Source organism: Heterocephalus glaber, unplaced genomic scaffold, assembly GCF_053883595.1.
Source record: "Heterocephalus glaber isolate CG9 unplaced genomic scaffold, H.glaber_assembly_v1.0 deba00001773, whole genome shotgun sequence".
NCBI lineage: Eukaryota > Metazoa > Chordata > Mammalia > Rodentia > Bathyergidae > Heterocephalus > Heterocephalus glaber.
The window spans coordinates 972,017-999,672 of record NW_028258463.1 but is presented as its reverse complement, the minus strand read 5'-3'; the positions used below and the strand labels follow the sequence as shown (position 1 = coordinate 999,672).

The window sequence follows — 27,656 nt, the reverse complement described above, 5'->3', positions numbered from 1 at the left end:
CCCGCCCAGCTCACCCAAGCCCCGCCCACGGCCCCGCCATCACGTGACGGGTCCCCCTCTTGGCGGTCGCGGTGGCTGCCGCGCGGTAGTCATCATGGGGGTGGCGCCGCGGAGCTGTCCGGTGCCGCGGTGGCTGCTGCTGTTCCCGCTGTTCCTGGGCCTCAGTGCGGGTAGGTTCGGCAAAAGGCGCACCAGCGGCCGGTGCCTCCTTCTGTCTGGGGGAGGGGGGATTTTGTTAGTGGCTTTGCGTTTTTAAAAACAAATTTCTTTCCCCTGGTTCTTACCTTGCTTAATTCATGTTGCTTTTGAACCTCACATCTTTTTTTTTTTTTTTTAATTTAAGTGCCAACCTGGACTGCATAGCGAGACCCTGTCTCAAAAACAAAAAAAGTATGACTGGAGAAACTGCTGATTGGTGATTTTTCAGTCTTCATTCAGCAGTCTGGCTCCTGGTCTGAATCAAGAACTGAGAGAAAGTAGCCACAGAGTTGCCTTGTGACCTTAGCGAAGTTGCTCAACAGTTCTTCTCATTAGTAAAATGGGCTCATCTGGCCCTATAGCTTGTGTCTGGCATGTGTAAAGTAAGCTACCCCCCACATTTTAACAGTGGGCACTGCAAGGGAAGGGAGAGGTGCCAGGATTAAGAGGGACTGGTGTGAGCCTCATTTGACACTTACTTTTTTGTTGTTGTTTTTGTTTTCTGAGACAGGGTCTCAATTCACTGTGAATTTGCTTGCATCAATCCTCCTGCCTCAGCCTCCCAAGTAATGTGATTACCAGCACTCACTACCATGCCCAGCCCTTGTTTTTCAGGGACTCCAGCCTTATCTGTCATTTTCAAGGAGACTATAATCTCACATTACTTTATAGACTCTTGTAGCCGTATCTGTAATTTTCCAGCCATTCTGTTTCACTTCCTGGTTTTCTTTTCCTTTTATTCTTTTTTCTTTCTTTTTTCTTCCTGGTTAAAGAGGCTTGAAATTTGAGAAAGGAAGAAGTAGAAGGCAGAAAACTCGGTCACTGGGTACTCTCTTCTCATCATCTTTTCTTTTCTTTTGAGGGGTCTCATTATGCTGCCCAGGTTGGCCTTGAACTCCTGGGCTCAAGCATTCCTCCTGGCTCAGCCTTCTCAGCAGCTAGGCTACAGGCATTTCCTACCACACCTAGCCTGTCATCTTTTAACATCAGCGTTTTTTGTTTTTTGTTTTTTTTCTTTTCAGTATCAGGAATCAACTCAGGACCTTGCACTTGCCAGGCAAGCACGGCACCACTAAGCTAAATCCCTGGCCCTGTTTTCTTTCTTTCTTTTTTTAATAATCAACCGATGGTTTTGAGAAAAATGATACTGTAGTTTGAATGTTGTTACTTCAGCAAAAGGTGACATAGAAAATGTACTTAGCCTGAGCTGCGTGTGGTGTGGTACATACCTGTGAATGTTGTTACTAAAGCAAAAGGTGACATAGAAAATGTACTTAGCCTGAGCTGTGTGTGGTGGTACATACCTGTGATCTCAGCATTTCAGAGACTGAGGCAGGAGAACTTTGAGTTCAAATCCAGCGTGGGCTGCTTATTGAGACCCTGCCTCAGACAAACAAAAAGTATTTATTTAACCTGTCCTTTTCCAGTAAATATTTTACAGATGTTAGAAAAGTTAACTAAGGAAAATTAGAGTTGGAGGATCACAATTTTTTAAAAAATCATTGAGTTGGAAAAGTAGTTCAGTGGTAGAGCACTTGCTCTGCCTATGTAATGCCTTGCGTTTGATCCATAGCACTGCAAACGCAAAAACAAAAGAAAACAGAACAACAAAAACATCACAGAAAGGTGTAGAGGAAAAAGTGGCACTATTGCTATGGCATTATTCCATTCGGCTTCTTTTTCATGACCAAGGTTCTATTTTTCTTTATCCCCACAGTATATGGGGGCAGGTAAATTGCCCAGAATATCAAATATTCTTAGGTTGCATGGCCATCTACAAGGTTTGGAATCTGCTTGGATGTTAGACCTTTCCCCAAGGAAAATGACTGTGGGCTTCCTTTTCAGGAGCTGTCATTGACTGGCCGGCACAAGAGGGCAAGGAAACATGGGACTATGTGACTGTCCGCAAAAACGCCCACATGTTCTGGTGGCTCTATTATGCCACCAACCCCTGTAAGAACTTCTCACAGCTGCCCCTGGTCATGTGGCTTCAGGTAAATGGTTCCTTCCTGACCTTAGGTTGAGGCCCCTGTTTCCCACTCTTATCTCTGCTTGCTCACAGCTCCATGGTGGAGGGCTGATTGGTCCAGCAGCCAGGCCTGGGGCTTTGGTGTCCTTCTAAGGCAGGGTGAGGCAAGGGAGCCACCTGTGTGCTGAATCACAGGGGGAAAGGGGCCCAGCCTTTTGCCGGGATCTTTTTATGCTGAGTCCAGACAGTTGCAGGAAACTATGAAAGCTGCTGGTAACGTGTTTGACTTTATACCAACTCTATACTGATAGAAACTGTTTAGAAAAGTTCCAAAGCAAAGACGGAAGCACCTCAGTCCCTCTCCTCCCACAATCCTTTCTTGGACCTTAAGGTCTTGCCCTGCAACAAGATGGTTCTTAACATCTTGCCCCCCATCTTTTGAAAGAATTGCTACCAGCCTTTTAGCCGTTTGCATCTTAGTGTGAACATGAGGCTCCAGCCTTTCCCTAAGTGAGTTTGCATCTTTGTTTTTTGAGACAGGGTCTTGCTATGTAGTTCAGGCTAGCCTTGAACTCACTATGGAGTCCAAGCTGTCCTTGAAGTCATGGCAATCCTCTTGCCTCAGCCTCTTGAGTGCTGGGATCACAGGCATGTGCCACCACACCTGGCTGAGTTTGCATTTTCCCAATGATTTCTGAAGGGAGGCCAGGAGCTTCCTGAACTGTGTTTAGGGATAGGCAGAGGTCCTTCCTGCATTCCTGAAATATCTGTCCAGGGCTACAGGCATTTGCCACCCACCCCAGAGATGGGTAGAGGAATAGGGTCTTGCTTTATCCTCAGGCAGCACCCCACGCCTACCCCGGGGGTCCAGGTGGCTCACCAATAAACAGGATACCCTGGTACTCATCTCCGTGGACCCAGCTGGGACATCCTCCAGACTCACCCCTGGGTCCCGGCTTTGACTTCCCAGCCCCGCTGCAGACTTCTTGCTGGGATAGAGTGCAGATGGACAGTTTGCAAGGAGGGACCTTTCTCTCTTAGGATCTTCACATCGCCCTCTTCTGGGGCAGTGTGTGGGGCTGCCTCTGAGGCCTCAGGGAGGAAAATTCGAGGAAAGCCCTAGTGTCAGCCCAGGTCAGCACTAGAGAGCTGGGCCTGGACAAGCTGAGGCCTGCTGGGTGGGAAACCTGGGTTTTTATTGCCTCCCTGCCCGTTTTAACCATGGTAAGACACTGCCCTTCTCTGGGCCTTCATTTTCTAAATCAGGGGGATTTGGGTGGTTTTCAAACTTTTTGTTACTCAGCAGGACTTTTGTTCACATCCAGTGAAATCTCACATTTGGCAGCTACAGCAGAGCAAAGCAGAAGTGCTGAGGCTGGGGTGGGACAGGGTGAGGTGTCCTATGTATGTGGCCTCCTCTTTGTCCCTGGATGCCCCCTGGGTACTTTCCTGGCTTTGCAGAAAACAATTTGGAAAAACAACTGAATTTCAGAAATTGCGATCTGTTCCTGGATTAACTGCAGAGTTGTTTAAACTGAATTAATTCTCTGTGCTTTAAAACCAAGACGTTTCCTTCCTCTAACCAAAAATTAGGAGATGTAGTATCTTGGGGCCCAAGCTGTGTCCTCAAAGCTGAGTGGTACAGTATCCCCCTCTCAATGAGGACAGGGGATCTGGGGGATGTAGAACTGCTAGTCCCATCTGATTTTCTGTGCTCTTTTCAAAATAGCCTCTGCCTGGCCCTGGAAGCCATCTAGTTTGTGACCTTCTCTGACGTTAACCTCTGAACTTAGAGGCTCTGTGAAACTCAGCAGCTGAAGACACAGTTGTTCTTCTGTCTTTCCCCAGAGGCCCAAGGGAAAAGGGGGAAAAATGATTATGAAAGAAACAATTAATTTAGATGAAAGGAGATCCATTTTAGCAGCCTGTCAAGGAGCTATCACCTCTTCTGGGTGGGGAATCTTTGCGAATTGAGGTCATGTCGTGAATGGAGTAGCAAGCCATTTTAGGAAGACTTCAAGCCATCGAAGTGTTTCATTTGGTCCACTGACACATTTACCATCTTTCCAAGTCCCCAGGTAGCCCTGGGCTCCAGTAGTAACCCCTCCCAAAGTTCTGCATTAAAGATTTTGCAATCTTTTTTTGTGTTCAGATAGAATCGAAGCTTGCTGCCAGTCTCTCCTTGCCGCCATGGGGAGAGGGGAAGGGGGAGTCAACTGCCGCCACTCTTGCTTCCCAGAAGCAGCCTGGGGAGTGGGATTTCTCCCACAAAGACCCGGCCTGGCCCGGCCCATAGGATGTTCAGTTTCCCAAGCCTTTCACTTTGATCCTGCCTATCTTGTTAAGCTCACTAAGAAAAAAGGGCCCGGCTTTCATTGAGGGTACATACTTGCTTTTAATTTATTGCATAATGCGTATTGCATTTTGCTGCTGGAGCATTTTCTAATGTTGCCATGTAATCTTTCATAGTTTGTGATTCCAAATGGCATCATTACGCCTCCTGCGGATGTGATTTACTAACCCATTTCGCTACTTCAGGACAGTGGAGCTGTGTCCTTACTGTCATTGGTGTTGCTCTAAATGGCTCTCCGATGAAGGTCTCCAACTGGTTTGTGAACTTTTTCCTGCCCTGTTAGGAAATCTTAGGCTCCCCTTCATCACAAAGTGCGCAGAGCCTCTGATCTTATCACCCAGCTCAAAATGTGCGTGTGGGCGGCCTCTCCCTGCTGGGGTCTCCTGCTGTGTCCAGCCAGCCCCCGGCAGCAGCCTCCCTCTGTCCTTTTCTTTGCTTTAAATTTCCCTCGGCAAATTGGCCTGTCTTCTGTTGGGCTGCTGCAATCCCTTTCAGCTTTTCTTCTCTCCCTTTCCCTCCCATCCTGCTGTGCAGGGAGAGACTGGTTCTTTTATTCTAGGCCCAAGGCCTCTCCATCCACCCAGGCTGATAATGCTTTTCCCATTGCCCCCTTTCCGAAGTTTAGCCAGCCCTTTCAATTTTGCCAGAAAAACTCTTCTCCCTTGACTGTCTCCTGAAGAGCTTCTTCACAAGACCACCAGAAGGTCCACCCCCCGCCTCTCCTCCCAGCCCAGCCAATCAGAGCCATAGAAATCCTCCCATGGTGCTTTGGGGTCTCCAACACCATGCTTAAGTCCAGACTCCTGCCTGTCTCCCACTCTGGATGTCAACAGTAGCAGGTGCCTGGGACTTGCACATTTACTGTTTTATATAAGGAGAACTGGCTTGACCGAACTGTGCTCTCGGTCCCTTTGTCAGTCCACAGGGGCTCAGAAGAGAGAGAGAGTCTCCCAGTTTTGCGGAGGAGAAAAGGTTCAGCAGCCCAGAGTCGAGTCTTGGAGAACCCCCTCATTGCTGGGTTGTCGAGCCTCAGCCACCGCATCCCCCCTCTGGGCCTTGCTGCCCTTTCATGGAAAGGGGTTAGATGAGGTGCTTCTGAAGGGCTCTTCCAGCAGGGTGACCCAGCTGTCACTAAATCATAAATTGTTTCTAGTGAATGTGGTCATCCTTTGTGGCAAATAAGAATTGACTAAATTTTCTGTGGGTTTTTGTCTCGTTTCTTTCTCTCTCACAGGGTGGTCCAGGCGGTTCCAGCACTGGCTTTGGAAATTTTGAGGAAATTGGACCCCTTGACCGTGATCTGAAACCACGAAGAACCACCTGGGTACCGTGAGGCAGCCCCCACCTGCACCTGCCCAGTAGCCTCTCAGGCTGGGCCCCACCTGGTCCCGGGTGGGGGCTGGGGCACAGATCTAGCACCCCACCGCAACACCTTTCCGGAGGCTTTGGGCACCTGTCTTCTCTAGCTGGGCTTCTCCCGTGTCTCAAGACAGCATACCCAACAGGCATTTCCTGTCTTCTCCACGCTGCCCGGAAACCTGCTCTGGCTGACACCTGGGACCCTTTCCTTCCCAGCAACCTCATTCTTCTCGTTCTACTTCCTTCCCAAGCTCACCCTCAGTGCCCTACTCAGCCCCGACTTCCAGATGTGCAAAACCACACATCAGCGGGTCGGGCTGTTGCACAACTGTAGCCTCTGCCGGGACACCGCCACCTTTGCTGTGTGCCCCTGCTCCGCCCTCCCCAGCAGCAGCTGTCACTGGGAGTGTTCTCTGCTGTCCTCCAGCTGCTCCCTCCCATCAGAAGCTCACCACCCGGTCTTCCTTTGTGTACTTCCTCCTCTCTTGTCCTGGGCTGCTCCTATGCTTGCTATTTGGTAGCAGTAGCAAGGGCCCCACTAGCTGATCCCCAAGCCTCCTAGATTTAAGGCCAGTGAAGCTACAGCAAAGAGCCTGAATGAGGGGTGAGGAGCCCAGGGTCCAGTCTTGGTCCTGCTGTCACCTGTCCAACTTTGTGACCTTGGACGAGCCCTGGCCCCTTTCAGGGCTAAGATTTCTGACCACTGAAGAACATGGCTAGACTGTTCCATCAATGCGGGTCCTTTCAGGTACAGAATTTTTTTTTTTTTTGAAACAGGGTTTTTGCTGTGTAGTTCAGGTTGGCCTTGAAGTCACTGTGTAGCCCAGGATGGCCTCAAATTAGCACCAATCCTTCTGCCTCAGCCTCCCAAATGTTGAGATTGCAGGTGTGCGCCACCACACCAAACCAAGTGCAGAATTTTTAACTCTCCACCTCTTTGGAAAAGGTGGTAGAATAAAGTGTATCCCTGCAGTGGACAGGGAACCCAGGCCCATGTGGAAATTGACTCATCTGGAAGCTGTGTGATGTCCATACCTCAAGGAGACCCTCACAGCTCCGGGTGACTGCTCGGCTTGACTCTGCCCCGTGTAGCCTGCACTAGCATATTCTGGGACCTGTAGTGCACTTGTGTTCCTGAAAGGGCCCGGTGCAGAGTCTCTGATCCCCAGGTTCCTGTTCATCTTTGCTTTTTGCCTTGTCCTGTCTTGGCTTAGGTCTGTGTTCCTATCTCTTTTTAAAAAATCCCTTCTAACAACAAGTTGGCGTCCCCACACTGCTGTCACCACATATGTGGTTTTGCTGAGCTCTATGGTAGGAAGCTAATCGCTGAGCTGCCAGTTGATTGCAACATTCTCCTCTGTGGCATGTAGCTCCAGGCTGCCAGCCTCCTCTTCGTGGATAACCCCGTGGGCACTGGCTTTAGTTATGTGAACACGACTGATGCGTATGCCAAGGACCTAGCTACGGTGGCTTCTGACATGCTGGTCCTCCTGAAGACCTTCTTCAATTGCCACAAAGAGTTCCAGGTAAACAAGAACTCGGGAACAACTAAGTAAAGGAGAGTAGGAACATCAGTAATATATTCTCCAGACTGAATGTCAGCTTCCCCAAGAGTCTGCTGCCTGGTGGATTTCAGAGAAACCCCTTTTACTCCCAAGATTGAGTTGTGGGCTTTTGCTTAAAGATAGTCTTTAAGCCAGGCATGGTGCCACATGCCTGTAATCCCAGCACTGGAGAAGCTGAGGCAGGAGTTTGAGGCCAGCCTGGGCTACCTAGTGAGGTCAAGGCCAGCCTGAATTGCATATCGAGACCTTTTAGCTTGAAATAGTGATTGTGGAATCAGTATTCTAATCATATATGGGGAAAAACACAGAAGCAGGCTTGTTTTGTCTGGCTATTACACGCAATAGAGATTTGTAATTACTTTGTGTAAATGAAAAGGCAATCACAGTGTTTAATTCTTTGTAAATACTTTTTCTTTTTAGACAGTTCCATTCTATATTTTCTCAGAGTCCTATGGAGGAAAAATGGCTGCTGGCATTGGTCTGGAGCTTTATAAGGTAAGAGGGAAAATGCCTTTGTTGCCATGGATTTGGACAGAACACTGATTATGGTACCTTTTGCATTCACTTGATACGGGATGTACTTTGAATGGAGCTTTGTACATGCAGAGTGGAAGTAAGTCTTAGTAATAGCACTCGGGGCTGGTGATGTAGCTCAGTGGTGGAGCACTCGTCTAGCGTGTCTGAGGCCCAAGCTGGACTCAAACTTGTGATCTTCCTGCCTCAGCCTCCCAGAGTGCTAGGATTACTAGTATGCACCACCACACCCAGCAGTGTGTGCTGTAAAATAAATAGAAGGAGCACAGCGGCCTGAGTTTCTTATCTTAAGGCTCCATCTTCCAAGATGTCCTGCAGATGCCTCCAGCCCTTCAGTGACCTCCTATGCAGCATCCAAGCACCTTGGGAGAATCATAGCCCTCGGGGAGGCTGGTGGTGTTGCTCCCAGAGGGGACAGACCCACCTCCCGTGCACAAGGCTGAGAGATGCTGAGCAGCCAGGAGACAGCCACCCTGGCTCCTGGCTGGCCCTGTGATCTTCTGGTGGCCAGGGAATCTTGCAAGGGTGGCGGAAGTTTGCGCTCAGCAAAGGCAGCGTGTAAAGCTGATCCTTGCTGTGGAAGAGATGGAACCGCCGGCTACCCTTGGCTACACCGCTTCTTGATTCCTCTTTCAGGCTGTTCAGGAAGGAATCATCAAGTGCAACTTTTCTGGGGTAGCTTTGGGCGATTCCTGGATCTCTCCTGTTGGTAAGTATGCAAGTTTCAGGCATTTCTTCCCTCCCACTTCCTGGGACTTAGGATTGTGTTGTCCAGGTCAGGGAACGAGGCAGCAGAGATTTCTGGGTCCTGGGAGAAGTCAGCATAGAACGTGCTCCTCCCAGAAGCCTCCAGGAAGCATCAGGTGAGAACTTGTTCTCAGAGCACCCACCACTGGCTGGACTTCTCTTTTTTGAGTCTCACAACAAAGGAATTGAATTTTGCAGTTGGAAATGTTGCGAAGGCTCAGAGAGGTGCTGAAATGCAGCCTTTGACACACAGCATAGGCTGCCTAGCAAGGATTCCAAGTCAGGCATGGGCGAATCGCGTTGTCCACTTGTCCGCCCCACCACCCTGATGCTGGTATGAGTCCTGGGAGTGACATTTCCACCTGCTCCTCATGTTGCAGGCCGGACAAGGTTGTCATCCGGTCTCGCAGCTCATGGGTCCAAGTTTCACAACCACACATCCCTGTTGGGAGCCCAGAGAGCAGGTGACTGTGTTGAGATGTCGGGTGTGGCTTCAGACATCAGCAGAACTCATCTTGGTGGGGCTGATGTTCCAGGGCGTCTCGGCCTCAGCACTGTGACACCTGGGGTAACCCTTGCTGCCTGTGCTGTCCTGGGCATTAGAGGGTATTTGTAAGCAGCACCCCTGGCCTCTGCTGTGAGGTATCATCAGCACCCCCTGTGTATGACAGAAGGGTCTCCAGGTGTCCCCTTCAGGAGAACATCACTCTTGGTGGGGAGCTGCCATTCTCACCTAACAAAAGGTGACTTTTCACAGGCAAAACCAGACTTGAGTGTGAGAAATGGGAAAAGAAGGTGGCTGTGGAGGAGGGGAGGAGCTGAGCAGGGACTGAGAAGCACGTTCTAGGCTGCTGGGGTCCCACGCCTTGACCAGGTGGTGGCTGCATGGGCGTGAACGTCGATCGAAACATCGAAAGGTGCATTTGTAATTTGTGATGTGTGATTATGGCTCAACTTTGGAAAATAATGATTTATAGGGCCTGGGATTTAGCTCAGTGGTTCTACGGCCTGCCTCGCACCCACAGGGTCCCAAGTTTGATCCCCTGTACCAAAAAAAAAAAAATTTAAAAATTAAAATTAGAAAATGACTTATAAAAGGTAATATTTTCCTCCCAAAAGATGAAGATTTGGCTTGTGACAGAGCTGGGTCTCCGATGGATTTGGGGTATTCTCAGGCCCCGTAGAATGATTGTTTCTTGGGCTGGGGATTTAGCTCAGTGGTGCCACGCCTGCCTTGCAAGTGCAAGGTCCTGAATTCGATCCCTGGTACAGAAAGAAAAAAAGAAAAGAATGATTGTTTCTTGCCCTCCTATGACCTGCAACTCAGAGGTCTGAGTTTCATAACTGAACATCCTCATTGGGTGCACAAACAAGACCTGTCCATGATTCACAATGATAGTGCTGGCCCTCACACTTCCGGTGGGGTGTTATCACAGTTTCAGCACAACACTAACATTTTGCATGTAGTAACTTCCTTTGACCCTTAGCAAATTCCAAAGGGGAGATGCTGTTATTATACTAATGACAAAAACAGATGACGAAACTGAGACTCAGAGAGGTTAAGCAACTTTCCTAGACTTGCACAGCTACAGTAATAAAGCTGAGATTGAAACCAGCCAGCAGGTGCTGGAATATGGGCACTGACCACTGGTCTACATGGCCTCTGCCAGATGGGTAGCCTCATAGTTCAGTAAGTGCTGTTTCTCCTGTCCAGAATCTACCTTTTTTCTTCTTACCATGACCCACCTCACTTTATGAATCTACCTGTCCAGATCTTTTTGTTTGTCTGTTTTAAGATAGGATCTCAGTATATAGTTCAGGCTGGCCTTGAACTCACTATGTAGCCCCAGCTGGCCTCCAATTCATGGTGATCCTCCTGCCTCAGCCTCCCAAGTACTGGGATTACAAGCATGTGCCACTATACCTGGCTTTAAGCATCTTTTTTTTATTCAGTGTCACCCCTCCATCCTCAAAGCATTCTTTTTTGAGGAAAAAGTACTGTTAACTTCCATGAACGACTGTTGATAGCAGGGACCCACCCAGCTAGGTGTTAGACAAAGACACGCATCTTCAAGAAGGATTTGGTGTTGCACAGTTGCTAAGCACACAGGGTGGTTTCGGTATTTCAGCCCCTAGCCACACACGGCTGTGTAAGTCAAAATGAATTAAAATTCTGATTTCAGTTTTTCAAAGGCACTGGCCACCTATCAGATGCTCAGCAGATGCGTGCAGCTGTGGCCCATCCTTGTGGACCACACAGATGCAGAGCATTTCCAACACTGCAGAGAACTCTACTGGGCAGGCTGGGTCTGCGTCAGAGGTTGGCACCCAGTCCTGCCGGCTGCCTCAGTGAGTAAGGTTTTTATTTGAGCGCAGCCGTGCTGTCCATTTACACACTGTCTATGGCTGTTTGGAGGCTTCAAGGACAGAGTTGAGGAGTTTCAACAAAGACCACAGCGAGCAGGCAGCTCCAGGTTATTCATGTCTGTCCCTTTACAGAGAGTTTGCCAGTCCCTGGTCCAGATCAAGCAGGGGATGAGACCCTCTGGAGAACTGCAAATGATTCTGAGCCAGGTGTAGTGGTGCACACCTGTGATCCCGGCACTCTCGAGGCTGAGGCAGGAGGATCCTGAATTCAAAGCCAGCCAGGGCTAGAGTTTAAGGCCAGCTCAGACTGCGTAGTAAGATCCTGTTTTGTTTTTTTTTAAAAAAACAAACAAAATACACCAGGTGATTTTACATTTCAAGAAACTAAGGCACGGGCTTGAAAGTTAAGCTGGAGAGGTGCGTGCCGGCTGGGTCACAGATCTGTTACACCTGTGTTTCTCAGAATTATTTCTGAAGAGTACCAGCCCTGTGAGTACCCCACGGAGGGGTCTGCTCACGTGAGTTTTGCAAATGGTAGACACTGGCTTCAACGCTTCAGGGTCCATAGGTACTTTAAGGCATAAAGAAATGTATTGTATGGGGCCGGAGATTTAGCTCAGTGGGGTTTCGCCACCTGTTGTGCAAGCACAAGGACCCGAGTTGGATCCCTGGTACCCACCTCCAAATAAATAAATAAATAAATATATTGTATGGTGGATGAGCCCAAAGCATTTAAGCACATGATCATTTTTCCTAATACCTAGATTAAAAACCTGCAGAACAGATTATTGATGCATATTTCAAGAGATCTGGCTGAAGGGAGCCATTGAAAGTCTCTAAGCAAAGAAGGACATTCTCAGATGTGCTTTATACAGTGAGACCCTTGATACTTTTGCTTGTTTTTTTGTTTTTTTGTTTTTTTGGTACCGGTGATTGAACTTTTGCTTGTTTTTGAGACAAGGTCTTCCTCTGTATTCTAGGCTGACCCCAAATTTGTGGCGATCTTCCTGCCTCAGCCTCCTGAGTGCTAGGATTGCAGGTGTGTGCCACCACACTTGGCAAGACCCTTGATACTTTTTCTTTTTGGTACTGGGGATTCAAACTCAGGACCTTGTGCTTGCAAGGCAGACGCGGTGCCACTGAGCTAAATCCGCAGCACCCTTGATACTTTTTTGACACACCTCTCGTGCCATTTGTCTCACCAAGTGATGGGACAGCTGTGAACTTACCCAGCCCAGCCCGCTGTTGTCTTGCTCTGCCTTGCTGTTGTCAGGCACTGTCTTGCTCCTACTTATCTCTCCTGGAGCTGTTTGCTGCCCCTAGGTCTTTAGGAGCTCCTGAGCATGGCAGTGAAATAGAACTGAACTAGGTGGCAGGATGGCCATGACACTGAAGTTACAAACACGTTAGGCTTCTTCCTTAAATAGAACAAACAGGATACAGAGCAGAGATGTGAGGGCGGGGAAATATTTTAAGCTGTTAAGAAGCCTAGAAGAGTGCAGATCCGGGCCTCCACCTGCACACCCACTGCCTGCCTCTGGGGACGCATCACTGGCTGTGACGCCTTCACTGGCCTGGGTCAGGTCACAGGAGTGTGCCGGGAGTGCCTGGAGGCAGAAGAAACAGCCCCAGCCCTCATCCCAACCTCCGGCCACCGAGCCCACCTCCTGCATGGGCGGTGGCTCAGGAGCCTCAGAACTGAAGCCCCTGCGAGTCTTGCTTTGGAGGGGAGCCCTCTGTGCAGTGCTCTTGGGTGGTCAGAGCCACCACACACTTAATTTGTACCCATGTGATTTGCTTCAGATTCGGTGCTGTCCTGGGGACCTTACCTGTACAGCATGGTAAGTGGGAGGGTCCTCGCCTCTGCCTCCTTCCTGGCAATCGGCCCCACCCACCTCTCTGGCCTGGACTTCCTATGTCTCCAGGAAGTGGAAGCTGTCTGACTTCACCTAGATAGTGGGTACTGTTCCTCAGGGAACATTGGTCTGTATTCAGTTGAAGACCCTGTGCAGCAGCTCGCACACTTACTCCATTTTCCAGGCATTAACAGCCACACTTTTAAAATTCCCTAACCTTTCATGGTGGAAACGTTCAGCCAGGCATGGTAGTGTATTCCTGTAATCCCAGCACTCTTCGAGGCTGAGAAAGGAGGATCGCAAGTTTGAGCCCAGCCTGGATAACTGAGCGATTTAGCAAGCCCCCGCCTCAAAGTAGAGAATAAAAACATGGCTGGGAATGTAGGTCAATGTGGAGCCCCCAAGTTCAATCCCCAGTACCACACTAAAAAGTAAAAATTCTCAAATACGTCCCCAAATTAAGATATCCACCATCTTAATTCGGTTAACATTTTGCTGTATTCTTTCTGTCAATGTGACGTGGAACGATATGTGAGCTCCCCTTTCTCCGTGCCCATCTCTGGCTGCAGCAATACCAGATTTATGCACCCAAGGAAAGTGAACCTTCTTTGCCTTCCAGTCTCTTCTCGACGACACTGGTCTGGCAGAGGTGTCCACCGTTGCGGAAAAGGTCCTGGATGCCATAAATAGTGGGTTCTACAAGGAAGCCACCCAGCTGTGGGAGGAGGCAGAAGTGATCATTGAAAAGGTAAAGGGGGTAGTGGTGTCCCTGTGGTATAGGGCCTGTGGTCTGTGAGGTCGAGGCGGGGTCTGTCCCGGGTCTCTCCTCTCCGGAAACCTGGAAATGATTACGCATCAGATGATACATCTGATGGCCTGAGCAGTGACATAGTGATCTGTAAGAAGGACTGGGACTTGCAGAGGTGTGTGTTTCGGAGATAATATTTGTTGTGACTTGGATCCTTGCCAGCCAGCGGCTGACTTCAGTGAGCCCAAAGAGAAGACTCTGCTGGCTGGGCACCAGGTGTGCAGGACCCTCCCCATCTCTGGTCTCCTCGAGCAGAGAACTGCAGCCCTTGTGTCTTCTGCAGTCCCGGAGCTGCCGCCTCCCCCAGGAGCGTGGGTTCACCCAGCTGCCTCCTGAGCCTTCCCAGCCTCGTCTCTGTAGGTCCGAGTAAATTTACACAGCTAAAGCCACCCGTGGGAATCTCTCTGCCTTTTTGTTTTGCAACTGTAATGATGGAAGAAGAAGGAAAATGAATAGCCAACTGTACTTGTGTATTTCAGAATGCAGACGGGGTGAACTTCTATAACATCTTAACCAAGAGCACCCCCAATTTGGCCATGGAATCCAGCCTAGAGTTCATGCCGAACTACCTGGGTGAGTGAACCTGGATGCTGTTAGCCCTGCCTCAGCCTCCTGCAGTGAGAAACCCATCTGTTTTAAAGCTTTTTTTTTTCAGTACTGGGGATTGAACTTGGGACCTTGTGCTTGCGAGGCAGGCGCCAGAACCACTGAGCTAAATCCCCGGCCCAAAAAGCTTTTTTAATGTATATTTACATAGCATAAAATTCACCCGTTCTAAGGGTATAATTCCATTGTTTTTAGTATATTCACAGACTTGTGCAATCATCACCATAATCCAGTGTTAGAACATTTCTGTCATCTTCAAAATATCCCACAAGTCTATTTGCATCAGTTCTCATTCCCATTCCCAGCCCCAGGCAACCACTAATCTGCTTTCTGTATCCCTAGATTCGTCTTTTCCCAGCATTCTTTATAAACAAGGCCATATGATAGTGTCATTATTTTTTTTTTCTTGCAGAACTGGGGATTGAACCAGGGAGGGGCTTGCACATGCTAGCCAAGTACCCTATCACTAAGTCATGCACCTGACCCTTTTTGTTTTATTTTGAAACAGAATCTTAAGTTGCCCAGGCTGACCTTGAAGTCACAGTCCTGCTCCATCTGGCCTCTTGAGTGGCTGGGATTACATGTAGGCTTATACCACCAGGCCTGGCATATATTAGTCAACTGGGTTCTGTCACTTAGGGTTGAATTTAATGGCCTTATAGCCAACCTAGCTTCTCTTCAGATGCAGAATACCTGGCATCCCCTCAGTAAGAGGCAAATAAAGGCTGTGAGGAACCCCTAGATTTTACTTCTCAGATGATTTTCCTTGTCCCTTTTGGGTAATGCCAGTGGCCCCTCAGTTAATACTAACAGAGCCTTCCTCCTTTTAACCTGATTCTGACTTTCTTCCTCCCCCGGGATAAATCAGGTAGCGCTTTTCCTTTTCCATCTGAGATGCTCCCTCTTACTGCACTGCTGGAAAAGATGTCCGTACGTCCTGTTTCCAAGCTCTTGACCCACTCTGTACTGGCTTGGTTTTAGCTCGCCTTTCTCAACGCCACGTGCGACACCTGCACCAGGATGCCTTGAGTCAGCTCATGAATGGCCCCATCAGAAAGAAGCTCAAAATTATTCCTGAAGATATCTCCTGGGGAGGTACTTGTGTGACCTAATTAAGTGCCATTTGTAAAGTTGGGAAAAGAGAGGAGGTGCAGATCCAGAGGTCTTCATCAGTGGAATGGCCAGCAAACAATGTTACATCCGCATTTTATAGATGAGCAGGCAGGGGTAGGGTCAGGCAACGACACGCTAGAATGGGTTCCTGGGGTTGGCAGGGAAGTGGGTGGGGAGAGACATGACACATGATTGGGTATGAGCCAATAATTTTTGAAGCCTGCTTTGGGAACATGAGGATCATTATCTTCTTCTCTTTACCTTGTCTCAGTTTGAAATTTTAAGGCAAAAGAGTCATGTCCAAGGCTATGACTAGCGGCAGGTTAGATTTCCAGCCAGAGGTCCTTTGGAGGGAGTCAGACGCACCTGTGTGTGTGGACAGGTTTTAACCAGCTCTCACTTGCTGGTCTCCTGGGCATCCTGATGCTGGCTGTGGTCTGCCATGGACCACATCTGATCTGAAGGTCATAGTGTGGAAATACCAGAGTCTTTAGTGATCGCAGCCAAGTAGAAATCTTGAACAAGTTCCTTCTTAGTCCTGCAGAGAGGCCTTAACACATTCACAGCGGGGCTGTAATTCATATTCTTGGCTGCTGGACGGCTTGAACCACCAGTGGTACATGCATGGCTGTCCCATTGGGTGGCTTTGAGTGTGTGTTCAAGGTACCCCTAAGCTATGTGATCAGGAGGCCCCTTTCTTGTATGGCTGCTTGGCAGTGCTGAGAAACTGAAACTTGTCCCTGGTCCTGGCTTCTCCAGGGATCATGGATGATCCTGTCCCAACCTGCAAGCACCAGGAGGCTCACCCTAGACCTGGTATCCTCATGCTTCTAGATCACATAGGAGGTGGGATGTGGTGTCCATAGCTGCAGGCAGTGGACACAGCTGTGAGGAGCTATGGTGGCACTGAGCATGGGAGGAATCATACGAGTGCAGGTGTGGAGCAAGCTCTTACGAACACATCCTTTCAGCTCACCTCCTTCATTTTATCTTCTTGATGGTATTTTTCCAGCCCCAGATTCTCTGGCTATAGGGAGCCTCTCTCTCCAGTGAGGCTAAATGGGCAAAGTGATTATATTCTTGCAGCTGATTGCTAGTGAAGAAACTCTCTTCGGCTCCAGATGTGTGAGTGATCCAGAAAGGACAGACTGTCCTGGCCACTGTCCCTTGGGCCTTGAGTTGCAGTTTAGAGTGAAACATACAAAAGTCGAATCACCCAGGCCTGAGTTCAAATCTCAGCTCGCCACTGACCAACTATATGTGCTAGGCATAAGTCAAGGCACCTTACTTCCAAAGGTAGTGATGGAGAACAAGTGGGAAGTAGCTTTTGTCTGGTAAAAGGCCCGAAAACCAAGACCAGACCAGGCCACAACAAGCCTTTATTAGGGGAATAGATCTGCCGGGCTGTCTCTAAACAAAGGAGAGACAAAAGCAATATGGCCAGGGCAGGAAGAGTCTTTTATAGAGACTGGGGTGGGGTTTGTAGGGGCTGAGGTGGGGTTGAGTGAGGTAGTGACTAGGGAATGGAGCCGGTGATGTCACTAGATGGTAGGAGGTGAGCGAGTATTAGGTTACTTTCTAGGCAGGAACAGGGGCATGCTGGGAAGAAGGGTTTATTCTTTGGTGGGAGCAACCATCTTGGCATGACGTCACACAGGGGAGGGGGCAAGGCACGATAGGAAGAGGGCAGCTACTATACATAATAGCTGCTGAGGTAGTGGGAGACCTATCAGTTTTTAAGACACTTATTTGGCCCTGTGGCTGGGGCCTAAGTGGCGGCTGCTAGTAGTATTGTTGTCACTCAGTGTGATGACACTGCAAGGGAAGAATCCAGCAGGAGTGCCGTGCTGACTGGCTCTTCTCTTGCCTGGCCTCCTTACCCATGTGGCTTCCCTGAGGCCCAGCTCTAAATTGGCTTGGGTTTGGTTTGGTTTATTATAAGGCAGCCCCACCTGTTTAGAATTTGGAACATGGCCCTGGTATTACCCAGCATAAAAGGAAAACATTGACCCCAGAGTACAGTTTAGTCCCTAGTGGACCTAAAGAGTGTCCCTGGGCCTCTGCCCCACTAACTGCTAGCTCCCAGGTTTCAATTCCTCATTAAAAATGATATCTGCCATCATCTCAAACACCCGACGGAATGGACCACATGTGCTGTTCATGCTTCCTTTCCGTCCATAGCTCAGGCATGGGTCACTGTCTGTGCGGCTCCTGCCACTCAGCCTTTGGTAAGTGCTGTATGGTGGTGACTTTGAGGTGCTAGAGCACAGGATGCTTGGGCTGAAAAGCACCTCTTGTTCTGGCACATTCTAAGCTGCTACCTCTTTCTTGCCTCGAGTAGCCCAGTCTTCTTCCGTCTTCATAAGCATGGAAGAGGACTTCATGAAGCCTGTCATCAGCATTGTAGATGAGTTGCTGGAAGCTGGGGTCAACGTGACTGTATACAATGGACAATTGGATCTCATCGTGGACACCATGGGTAGGCACTGACTCTAAAGCAGGAGCACTGTGGGTAGGAACGTGCCTTGGACGTGTCAGTCTTGGCGTTGGTGACATTGATGTCAGGAGGAAGGCCGTTTCTTGCTGCATCCGTCCACCCTGACCTTGGCTTATCAAAGAGAGGGAAGCTGAATACAGCTGTGATACATCAGAGAAGTCTGGGCCCTGCTAGGTTTTTTGTTTTGTTTTATTTTTGTTCCTTTTTTTCCTTTTTTTTTGGTACTGGGGATCGAACTTGGGATCTTGTGCTTAGGAGGCAGGCGGCAGAGCTACTGAGCTAAATCCCCAGCCCTTTGTTCCTTTTTTGAGATGGTCTCACTATGTAGTTCAGGCTGGCCTCGAACTCTCGGTGATCCTCCTGCCTCAGCCTCCTGAGTGCTGCGATTATAGGTGTGTGCCACCACGCCCGGCCTCTGCTAGGTTTTGAGGAATCTGGTCCCTCAAAACTTGAAGACACTTCAGGTTATGATTAAAGAGTGGTGCCTGCTCCCACTACAAAAATTTCCTGGCTATTGGGCAAAGGCACTATTTAACTGAGGGAAAAGCTTATGTATTAGCATTTTCTTGCCACTGGGACAAAATACTTGATATTTACAGCTTAAGGGAGGAGAGGCTTTTTTTGGCTCATAGTTTCAGAGATCTCAGTCTGTGGATGGTCTGCCAGCTCACAGGCAGAAATGGCCTGGTAGAAGGCATGGAAAAGGAAAGGACAGCAGAGAGAGGAGGAAGGAGCAGAGGGAGCTAGACCCCAGAGCCACACGCTCGGCAACACCATGCCCCACCTCCTAGCACATTTCTCCATGAACACATCAATGAAGGAATCCACTGACGAGCGGAGCACCCCATGATTTAGTCACCTCTCAAAAGCTCCACGCACTTGAGGGTGACATTCTAGATCTAAACCAGAAGCCCTTAGTTTTGCACAGTGTCACAGTAGATGTGAAGCACTGCACACTGAATTAAAACTAAACCCTAACAATCCTCTAGTTGTAACTCTGAGATCCCTGGTACTGCTCTGTGGCCCAGCCTGCCAGCCCTGAGCTCGCTGTGGTGTCAGTGAGGCTGTCAGGTGGAGGGAGTCTCAGGGATGTTCTCAGGAGGCACAGGCACAGCGAGACTCATGCTCCAGCAAATGCAATGCGCCTCTTCTTAACGCCACCAGGAGTGAGTGCTTTTGCACCTTGCAACCTGAAAAGCTTCTAGTTTCTTCCATGAGCTGCCCAGGTGAGCCTCATTCAGTCTCTTCATCCCTGACACTTCTCAGTCTTCTTGACAGCCCTGTCAGCTCCAGAGGTCCCTGGTTCCCTTCCTAAAGAGCAGGCGACAGCAGGAGAGTTAGTGGCAAAAACAGCTTCACAGGCAGCAGTTCTTCACAGCTCAGACATTCCTGGGAACCTGCTAGAAATACAGGTGCTCAGGCCCCACCCAGAACTGCTGAATGAGGATTTGCATTTGAATAAGGCCCCTGTGAATTTTATGCACATAAGATTGGGAAGCACCAAGTTATAGGACCTAGCTCTCCCACACCCCTTTTCTATACTGCTAAACAGCATTACTTTTTTTTTGTTGTTTAAAGAGACATAAAGGGGGCTGGAGATTTAGCTCAGTGGCACTGTGCCTGCCTCATAAGCACAAGGTCCTGAGTTCGATCCCCGGTACCAGAAAATAAGACATAAAGGGATTTATTGGGCAGAAATTTAAAGTATGCACTTAAAGAAGTAGCATGTGGGTCCTCAAGAGAGAGGCAGTTACTATCTAGAGCTGGGTATGCTTATAGGGCTGGGGGGTATCTTCAAGCTGGATCATCTGTGATGTATGTTTCTGCCACCTGTCATGTTACTACCAGCCTGCATCTGGCAGGCTGTGTCACAGTGCAAACCACTACATGTGTGTGAAGTTGAGATCTGCTGCCCATTAATAGTGCTGCTTCCTTGAGGGTGGAAGTCTGTGGAAGGAAGTGCAATTTACAGGTGGAAAGCACAGGCCCAGAGCCCAACTTACTGGCTTATTGATAATCTGGAATGGAGGACAAGAGCATTAGCAAGTTATTGATACTTAAGCTTGATTTTATAACCTGATAAACAAGCAAGGGGCCAAAAATTAAATGTAGAATCTTGGTGAATAATGGCTCTACAAAGTTGAAGAACTCAGACACAATTAGGTAGCGTTTGGTGTAAACCTTTATCTTCAATATTAACCTCTATTTGTTTACCCAAATAAGTGGAGTTTAAGAGCATATGGGCTCTTCCTGTTTTGTTAATAAAAAAAAAAATCTACTGTTCTTTTAATGATAACAATGGTGAAGGAATACACTAAATAAAGATAACTGTTTTGGGGACCATTGGGCCATTAAAACTTTTTCACTATGGGGCTCAGAACTTGGATCTAGCTCCTGTGGTGTAAACCCGAAGACCTTTTGTAGTGACTGGATACAGATAATATAAAGTTAGTTTATACCACTGTACATTTTATACCTCTTACCAGTTTGTCTCGGGAGTAACATAGCTTGTAGTTAGACTATTTCTATTGCCATTCCTATTTTATAGGCACACCTGGATGAGAAGCTAAGTCTACCTGAGGAATACTGGAAAGTATTTTAGAATAACCTAACGAGAATTTATTAAGACGGATGCATTTTTGGAATAGCTACTTGGACAGGGGATCAGAACCTCCTTTTTTTTTTATAAGGTACCGGGGATCGAATTCGGGACCTTGCGCTTGCACCGGAACCACTAAGCTAAATCCCTGGCCCTAGAAGCTCCTTTTGACATAAGTTTCTGCAGCCACTGATGCTGGGCCTTCTTCCTGTTCCTCTCACTAGGTCAGGAGGCTTGGCTGCGGAAGCTGAAATGGCTAGAGATGCCCAAATTCAATCAGCTGAAGTGGAAGGCCTTGCACAGCAGCCCAAAGTCCTTGGAAACGTCCGCTTTTGTCAAGTCCTACAAGAACCTGTCTTTCTTCTGGATTCTGGGCGCAGGTCACATGGTAAGAGAGTGTCAACTTTCATTCCAGGCTTAAGGTCGTTCCAAGTGGAGACCCACAGGCAGTTTACTGTGTGTGTGTCCACTGCCTCAATGGGCCTTAGAAGTACTTCAGGCTTGGGAATGCTTTGGGTTCTCTAGTGAAAGTCTGCTCCAGGTTGACCCTCTCTGATCCAAAAATCCACACTCCAGAATGGTCCAAAATTAAAAACTTCTTGAGAGCCAACATGGCATCGCATGCACCTGATTCGAGGTAGTCAGAACCCAGGGGTACGAAAAATATTGCATAAAATGACCTTGAGGCTGTTTGTACAGGTGATGTTATGCTTGGGTCACATCCTCCTTGTGTATGTGCAGACACTTCAAAATCCGAGAAACTCCGAAACCTAAGAACACTTCTGGTCCCAAGCATTTCAGATAAGGGATACTCAACCTGTATGATTGCCTCATTGCTTTGAGTGTAGACTCATTTTATTGTTTTCTTTTCTTTTTGGTACCAGGGATCAAACTCAGGACCTCGCGCTTGCAAGGCAGGCACGGTGCCACTGAGCTAAATCCCCGGCCCAATATAGACTCGTTTTAAAGAGTAAAACCGGTGGTGAGAGTTGTGCTGAGCGCTTTGTCTTTTTAGGTTTAAAGGTGGCAGGCACATACTTTTCTCTTCACAGTTTGTCCTGGGGGAAAAAGGGAGGAACTTGCCTTTCTCTGGCCATTTGCAGGGAGTACAAATCAAAGCTGGCTGCTCTGTAAACTGAGTCATGGAGGATGGCACAAGAGTCCCCAAGCAGTGGTGGCCAGGGGATTTGTTTAGCAGAGGCTCTGAGCCAGGTGTGGTGGTGCACACCTGGAATCCCAGTACTCAGGAGGCTGAGGCTGGGACAGGAGGATCACTGCCAGTTCAAAATAGTGAGTTCAAGGCCAGCCTGAACTACAGTGTGAGACCGGCCTCAAAAAACCCAAACAAATAAATAGAAGAGGCTTTGAAGCCAAAGATGGGGCATTCGATGACTGCCCTGCAACATATGCCAAGTGAATGTTCTATTTTCCCTTCAGTTATAGGTTGACTGAGTGGCTTTTCGTGAGCTGAGGAAGACTGTGGAGGCCTTAGTCCTGCCCCCAATCCCTGCAAAGGAGTTGCAAAGGAATTAAAGAACGAATCGTGTGGGGTGGAAGTGTAGAGGACTTGCCTAGCATATACAAGGCCCTCAGCTTCAAGCCCAAGCACCACAATAAACAAATAAATATTCAAGTTTAAAAAGAATAAGAAGCATTATCAGAGGCAGAAGGGCCCCAGGCAAATACCTGGGTGTCTCCTGAGTGCTAACCACTGTGCTGTGCAGGTATTGGAGCACAAAGATGGATGATGCGGAGCCCCTGTCCTCCAGGAGCTTATGGTCTAGAGCCGTGGTGGCGAACCTATGGCACGCATGCCACAGCCAGCTGTGTGTAGTGTTGAAAACTCTAAAAGGTTCGCCGTCGCTGGTCTGGGGGGACAGGCAGGCAGATAGACCCTGCACAGCATGGAGAAAGCGGTGCTAAGATGGGGGTGGCCCAGGAAAGTGCCCCCAGGCCTGGCTAGGGGGAGTGGAGGCCTGGGCACCCATGATGAGCAGAGGTGAGTTAGGTAAAGAGGAGAGGCAAGGGCAGCAGCATGTGGAAAGCCTGAAGGAGCCTTCAGGGAGGGAGGCCCTGGGAAGCTGGGAAAGGGGACTCTGCCAACATGCTGGGGAGTTCAGACTGCAGTGTCATGGAGGGGTTTCAGGCAAAGGAGGGAAATTAAGAGATTTGTCTAAGAACTAACACTCTAGTAGCAGGGGCCATGGGGAAGGGCTGGGGTAGAGAGTTGAAGATGAGGCTGTTACGGTAACCCAGGAGGGACAAAAGTGGATGGATTTGATAAAGTATAAGAAAGTCTTCATTGGCTGGGTATAGTGGCCCACACCTATGATCCCAGCTGCTCTGGAAGCTGAGGCAAGAGAATCCCAAATTTAAGCCCACCCTGAGACCCTGTCTTAAGATAAAACTTTTAAAAGGGCTGGAGATGTGTAGCTCAATGCCTAGCCTGTATGAGGTCCTGGGTTCAATCTGCAGCACTGGAAAAAGAAAGGAAAAAAAGGCAGGGGGAAGAATTGGCAATTATTTGGGATAAAAAGAAATGATGGTTTCCTGGGGTCCCCAGAGCAGCCAGTGACTTCTCATGTCAGGTGCTGCTGCACACCCAGATAAGGGACTGAAACGCGGGCCATGACGTGGCCCCTGGTTCTCCCACGGGCTCGGTGGGCACTTCTGGTGGAACGGCAGGCTGAGGGCGGGGTGGAAAGGTTGGGGACCGTGGGTGAATAGTGAGTGGGAGAAGCTGACAACCTCCTTCAAGTGGAAGACCGTAGCCCAGCCTTTGAAGAGAGGACAGATGAGGCAACAGGGCACAGTGGAAAGGGGACATTATTTATGGCCCTGGGGATCTGGGGACCTTTAGTAATGCCTGGGGAAGTGCTAGCAGGGAGTCTGCGAACCAAACACTGTCACTGTGAGCCACCTTCACCCTCTGCCACTGGGGTTCAGACCCATTTCCTCTCACTTTGTCACATTCAGAAGAGACCAGCTGAGGACAGGCTTAAAATATTCCCTGGAGACTGTTTTTCAGTCACCCCCTCTACTTCTCCTTTAGTTGATTAAATGTCATTTTAGAATGTCCCGCTGTGTCACCTCCTGGGGACGCCTGCTTGGCAGGAGAGTCCAGGACAGGGATGTGCCAAGAGAATCGTGAACTGGGGGATTTCAGACCCGAGAGACCATCTCTTCACCCCTCTCTTTGTGGAAGAGAGACTGAAGCCTCTGACCTTCCCCTTTCCGTGGTGTGTGGGAAGGTGGTTTTTGGTTTTATTTTGTTTCTCATAGTGCTGGGGATCAAACCTAAGTCTTATGCATGGTAAACATGAGCCTTTCCACTGAGTATATCCCTAGAGCAGCAAAGAGATTCTTTAAAGGATTTATTCTAAAAAGCTTAGGGGAAACAAAAGAGACGATGCAAAACTTTGAATGCTGTCCAAACCAAGGGCCTGTTTGCTGCTCTCCTGTTAGCCTCCCTCTCGGCCTCTTCTGCACTTTGTACCCAATCTGGGATCCTCCTATACAAAGAATTGTGTCAGATGTTGAGTGTCTTCCTTCTTGAGCAGGTGAGGTCCCGGTACCCTGAGCATAGCCTCTGTAAAGGAACCAACAGGTGCTGGGGTTGGGTGGGAGTGTGTAATGCAGTGGTAGAGCACTTGCCTAGCATGTGTGGGGCCCTACCCTTCATCCTCAGCACCCAGGACAAAGAATAGACGTCAACAGACGAGCCCCCAGCAGAGTAAAGGTTCTTTTCTAACAGCCGACTTCTCCAGGCCTCTGTCACTCAACACAGTGGGGGCCCAGCGGAGCTTCTGTCCAACTTGGGCGGTTTCCAGAAGGGCCCTCACCTTACAGGGTGCCCCAAGGTGCAGCTGTCCTCACACTTGTCACAGAGCTGGCTCTCTTCTAGGAGCTGGGCTTCAGGGTGTTGCCCTCACCCTGCTCAGGAATGGCAGTAGGAACACTAACTCGCCTGGTGCTTGCTTCCAGGTTCCCGCTGACCAAGGAGACATGGCTCTGAAGATGATGCGGCTGGTGACTCAGCAGGAGTAGGTGGCCCTGGGGACACAGGAGCGGACCACGGATGCTGGAGCACGGGGAAACTCGATCTGTCGCCTCCAAGTCCAGCGTGGTCCCGGATGATGAAGGCTCCTCCCAGCACCTGCAGAGACCAAAAGCTCACCCTCTGCAGTGACTTGGAAGTCATTTTTGCCTTTTTTTTTTTTTTTCAGGTTTTTGAGACAAGGTCTTGCTATGTAGTCCAGACTGGTCTTAAAATTAACTGTGTTGCCCAGGCTGGCCTTGAACTCACAGCGATCCTCCTGTCTCAGCCCTCAGCCTCTCAATCTGCTTAAAAAAACAAAAAAACAAACAAACTTAAGTTTTAAAAAATGGATTATTCTAATCAAAATGAAGAACTGTGATAGATTGACTTGCTCTTATTTTGAAAGAAAATGATGTGATTTACTAAAAAAGTGAGAAACACAGTTAAGCAAAGAACAAAATCAAAACTTATGTGCTCCCTTCCTGGGGAGAAGCACGCTCACCAATCCAGTGTCTGTTCCTGCAGATGTCTTTTTGCTATACATGCATATTTTTTTAATAAAAATTGAATCATTACTGTATTATTTTACTGTCTACTTTGTTCATGTATCAGTATATCCTAACCACCTTTCCATGTCAATAAATGTTCTTCTGTAACATTTCTAATGGCATCTGAACATTTCATTTTGTAGTTTGACTGTTTACCAAATTCCCAATGGTTTCCGACAAGTACTTTCTAATTAGTCACTATTGTAAATGGTACTCTGGTGATTCATCCTGAAATTTAGGGTTTTATGCACGTTCTTACTATTTCTTTATAGTGAATTTGTAAAAGAAAGATTATTTAGTTGAATGATTATTACATTTCTTTAAAATTAAAGTGATGAGTTTTGGACTTAATTTTTTTGTGTTTGTTTTTTGAGACAGGGTCTTGCTATGTAGTTCAGGCTGGCCTTGAACTCATGGCAGTCCTCCTGCCTCAGCCTCCCAAGTGCTGGGATTACAGGTGTGCGCCACCATGCCCTGCAGGACTTTTAATTTTTAATTCACAGCTCAAGTCTGCACAAGGGACCTCAAGGCTTCCAAGCTTGTCCTGGAAGAAACCCCACTTCCTGTAGTTGTAGGATTGTTTTGAAAACCAAACCCTAAATGTATTCCTGCAGAATGTGAGGGTAGACTTACTGCATGACCCACCCGTCAGGACCCTGAGCCTACCCCAGGCTTCCTGGGCAGAGAGCACAGGACCCCGAGGCCACTGCTAATGAGCAGCACTCCAGCATGCCCTTGGAAAATACAAGAGGCTTTTGCTGGACCTTCCTGGACTCTGCCAAGTCATCGCTTTCTTCCTGCTGCTTTTGCTGTGTATCCTTTGGTATTAAAGAAAGAATGAAAAATTAGCTATGAGCATAATCTGCTTTTGAGTTTTTTAAGTCCTGGTAAACCACCAGACACAGCATTGAATTACAACCCATTGAATTTCCAGCCTCACAGTGTCCTATTCAAAATGAATAGATTGTACTGGGGGTGTATCTCAGTGGTAGAGCATGTGCTCAGCATGCATGGGGCCCTGGATTTGACCTCCACATTAGGAAAAGTCTGTGCCAGATCCTAGTAATCCAGGACTTAGAAGAAACATGACTATAAAATTAATGACAAGTTGATCTGAGGAAGAGGTACGAAACTAGACCTCTCTGCGTGGCAGAAAAGGAAAATATTTCTGTTCCATGTGAACCAAAGTGTGAAGAAAGATTGTAATAATAGGGTGGGTGGACATTGGACAGCCTCCTGCTCCAGCCAGTCTGATGGGCTATGAGCAGAGTGCCCATGGTGACAGATGGAAGCTATGCACGGGCCCAGCAACATGGGCTTCCACTCACCCAGGCTCCCCTGGCTACGGCCACTGTGGAGCCCTAATCTAGCAGCAGAGACAACACTGAGGCCCCTCATTGGTCATGTTACCCCGCGTCAGCCAGCCACCGAGGTTAGGCTGGTTACGCTGGACCAGTTCCTCATGGAAGGGGCAACGCTGTCCTTACTGGAATTGATGCTTGCTCTGGACATAGATTTTCTTCCCTGCCCACTGTGTTTTTGCCAAAACTACAGTCCAGTCTGGGGACCTATGAATGCCCTGTCCATGCTCATGGCATTCCCAGAAAATGAAATGCAGCAGTGGAATTATTCATGGGGAATTCATAGGTTTTACCATGTTCCTTGCTTATCCTCTTGAAGCAGCTACCATAACAGATGGCCAGATGGCTTTTTGGAAATTCGCTTACAGCACCAGCTGGGAGGAGGCCCCTTATAGGACACAGGCATCATCTCCAGGGTGTGATGTGTGTGCTAAGTTGACCTCAATGTTTCCCCCATACTCAAGATTTGTGAGTCCAAGAGTCCAAGGATAGCAATGAAAGTGACTCCTCTCACTATTGGCTTTACTCAGTAGTGTTCCAGTAATAAACTTTGTGCCTCCTATTCCTGCAACTTATGCTGTTTTGGTCTAGAGGTCTCGGTTATTATTATGGCTTCTATCTATATATCCCCCAAAGCCTCATGTGCTCATAGGCAGGGCTTTGAGGAGGTGACTGGATTATGGCTGTGTGGCACTAAATTAGTCTATTGATAGGTTTATAGCTGTGTGTGGTGGTGGGAGATAAAGCTTGGTGGGAAGAGCTTTGATGCCACACTGCTTCCTGCCTGCCATACCATGGACTGTTTCTCCTCTGTGATGCCCCTCTGCCATGCTGTCTAGCCTTGGAACCAGCTGACTGTGGCCTAAAGCCTTTACAGACTGTGAACCAAAATAGACCTCTTCTCTAACTTGTAGGTGTCAGGTATTTTGTTTCAGCAACAAGAAGGTAACTAAGACAGTTACAAAGGGAGAACTGTTCTCACCAAGGAACACGGTAAAATTCTGTTGAATTGGAACTCAAAGCTGCCATCTGGCCTCCTTGGGCACTGCACCAACAGGCAAAGCACTGGCTGGTGTAATTGATTCCGACTTCTGATTATCAAGGGGATATCAGGTTGCTACTATATGATGGCTGGAA

The 27,656-nt window shown here is 48.4% G+C and overlaps 1 protein-coding gene across 1 annotated transcript; it reads left to right on the top strand.

The window, feature by feature from the left end:
* Positions 1 to 24: 24 nt before the first annotated feature.
* Scpep1 (serine carboxypeptidase 1) lies at positions 25 to 25,509 on the top strand. Its single transcript, XM_004859801.3, has 13 exons — positions 25 to 170; positions 2,044 to 2,192; positions 5,755 to 5,844; positions 7,250 to 7,405; positions 7,865 to 7,939; positions 8,615 to 8,687; positions 12,896 to 12,933; positions 13,568 to 13,696; positions 14,236 to 14,329; positions 15,344 to 15,457; positions 17,817 to 17,954; positions 20,796 to 20,959; positions 24,556 to 25,509. Exons 1-13 carry the CDS (start codon positions 95 to 97, stop codon positions 24,616 to 24,618), a joined length of 1,359 nt encoding a protein of 452 aa, XP_004859858.1. The 5' UTR covers positions 25 to 94; the 3' UTR covers positions 24,619 to 25,509.
* Positions 25,510 to 27,656: the final 2,147 nt, after the last annotated feature.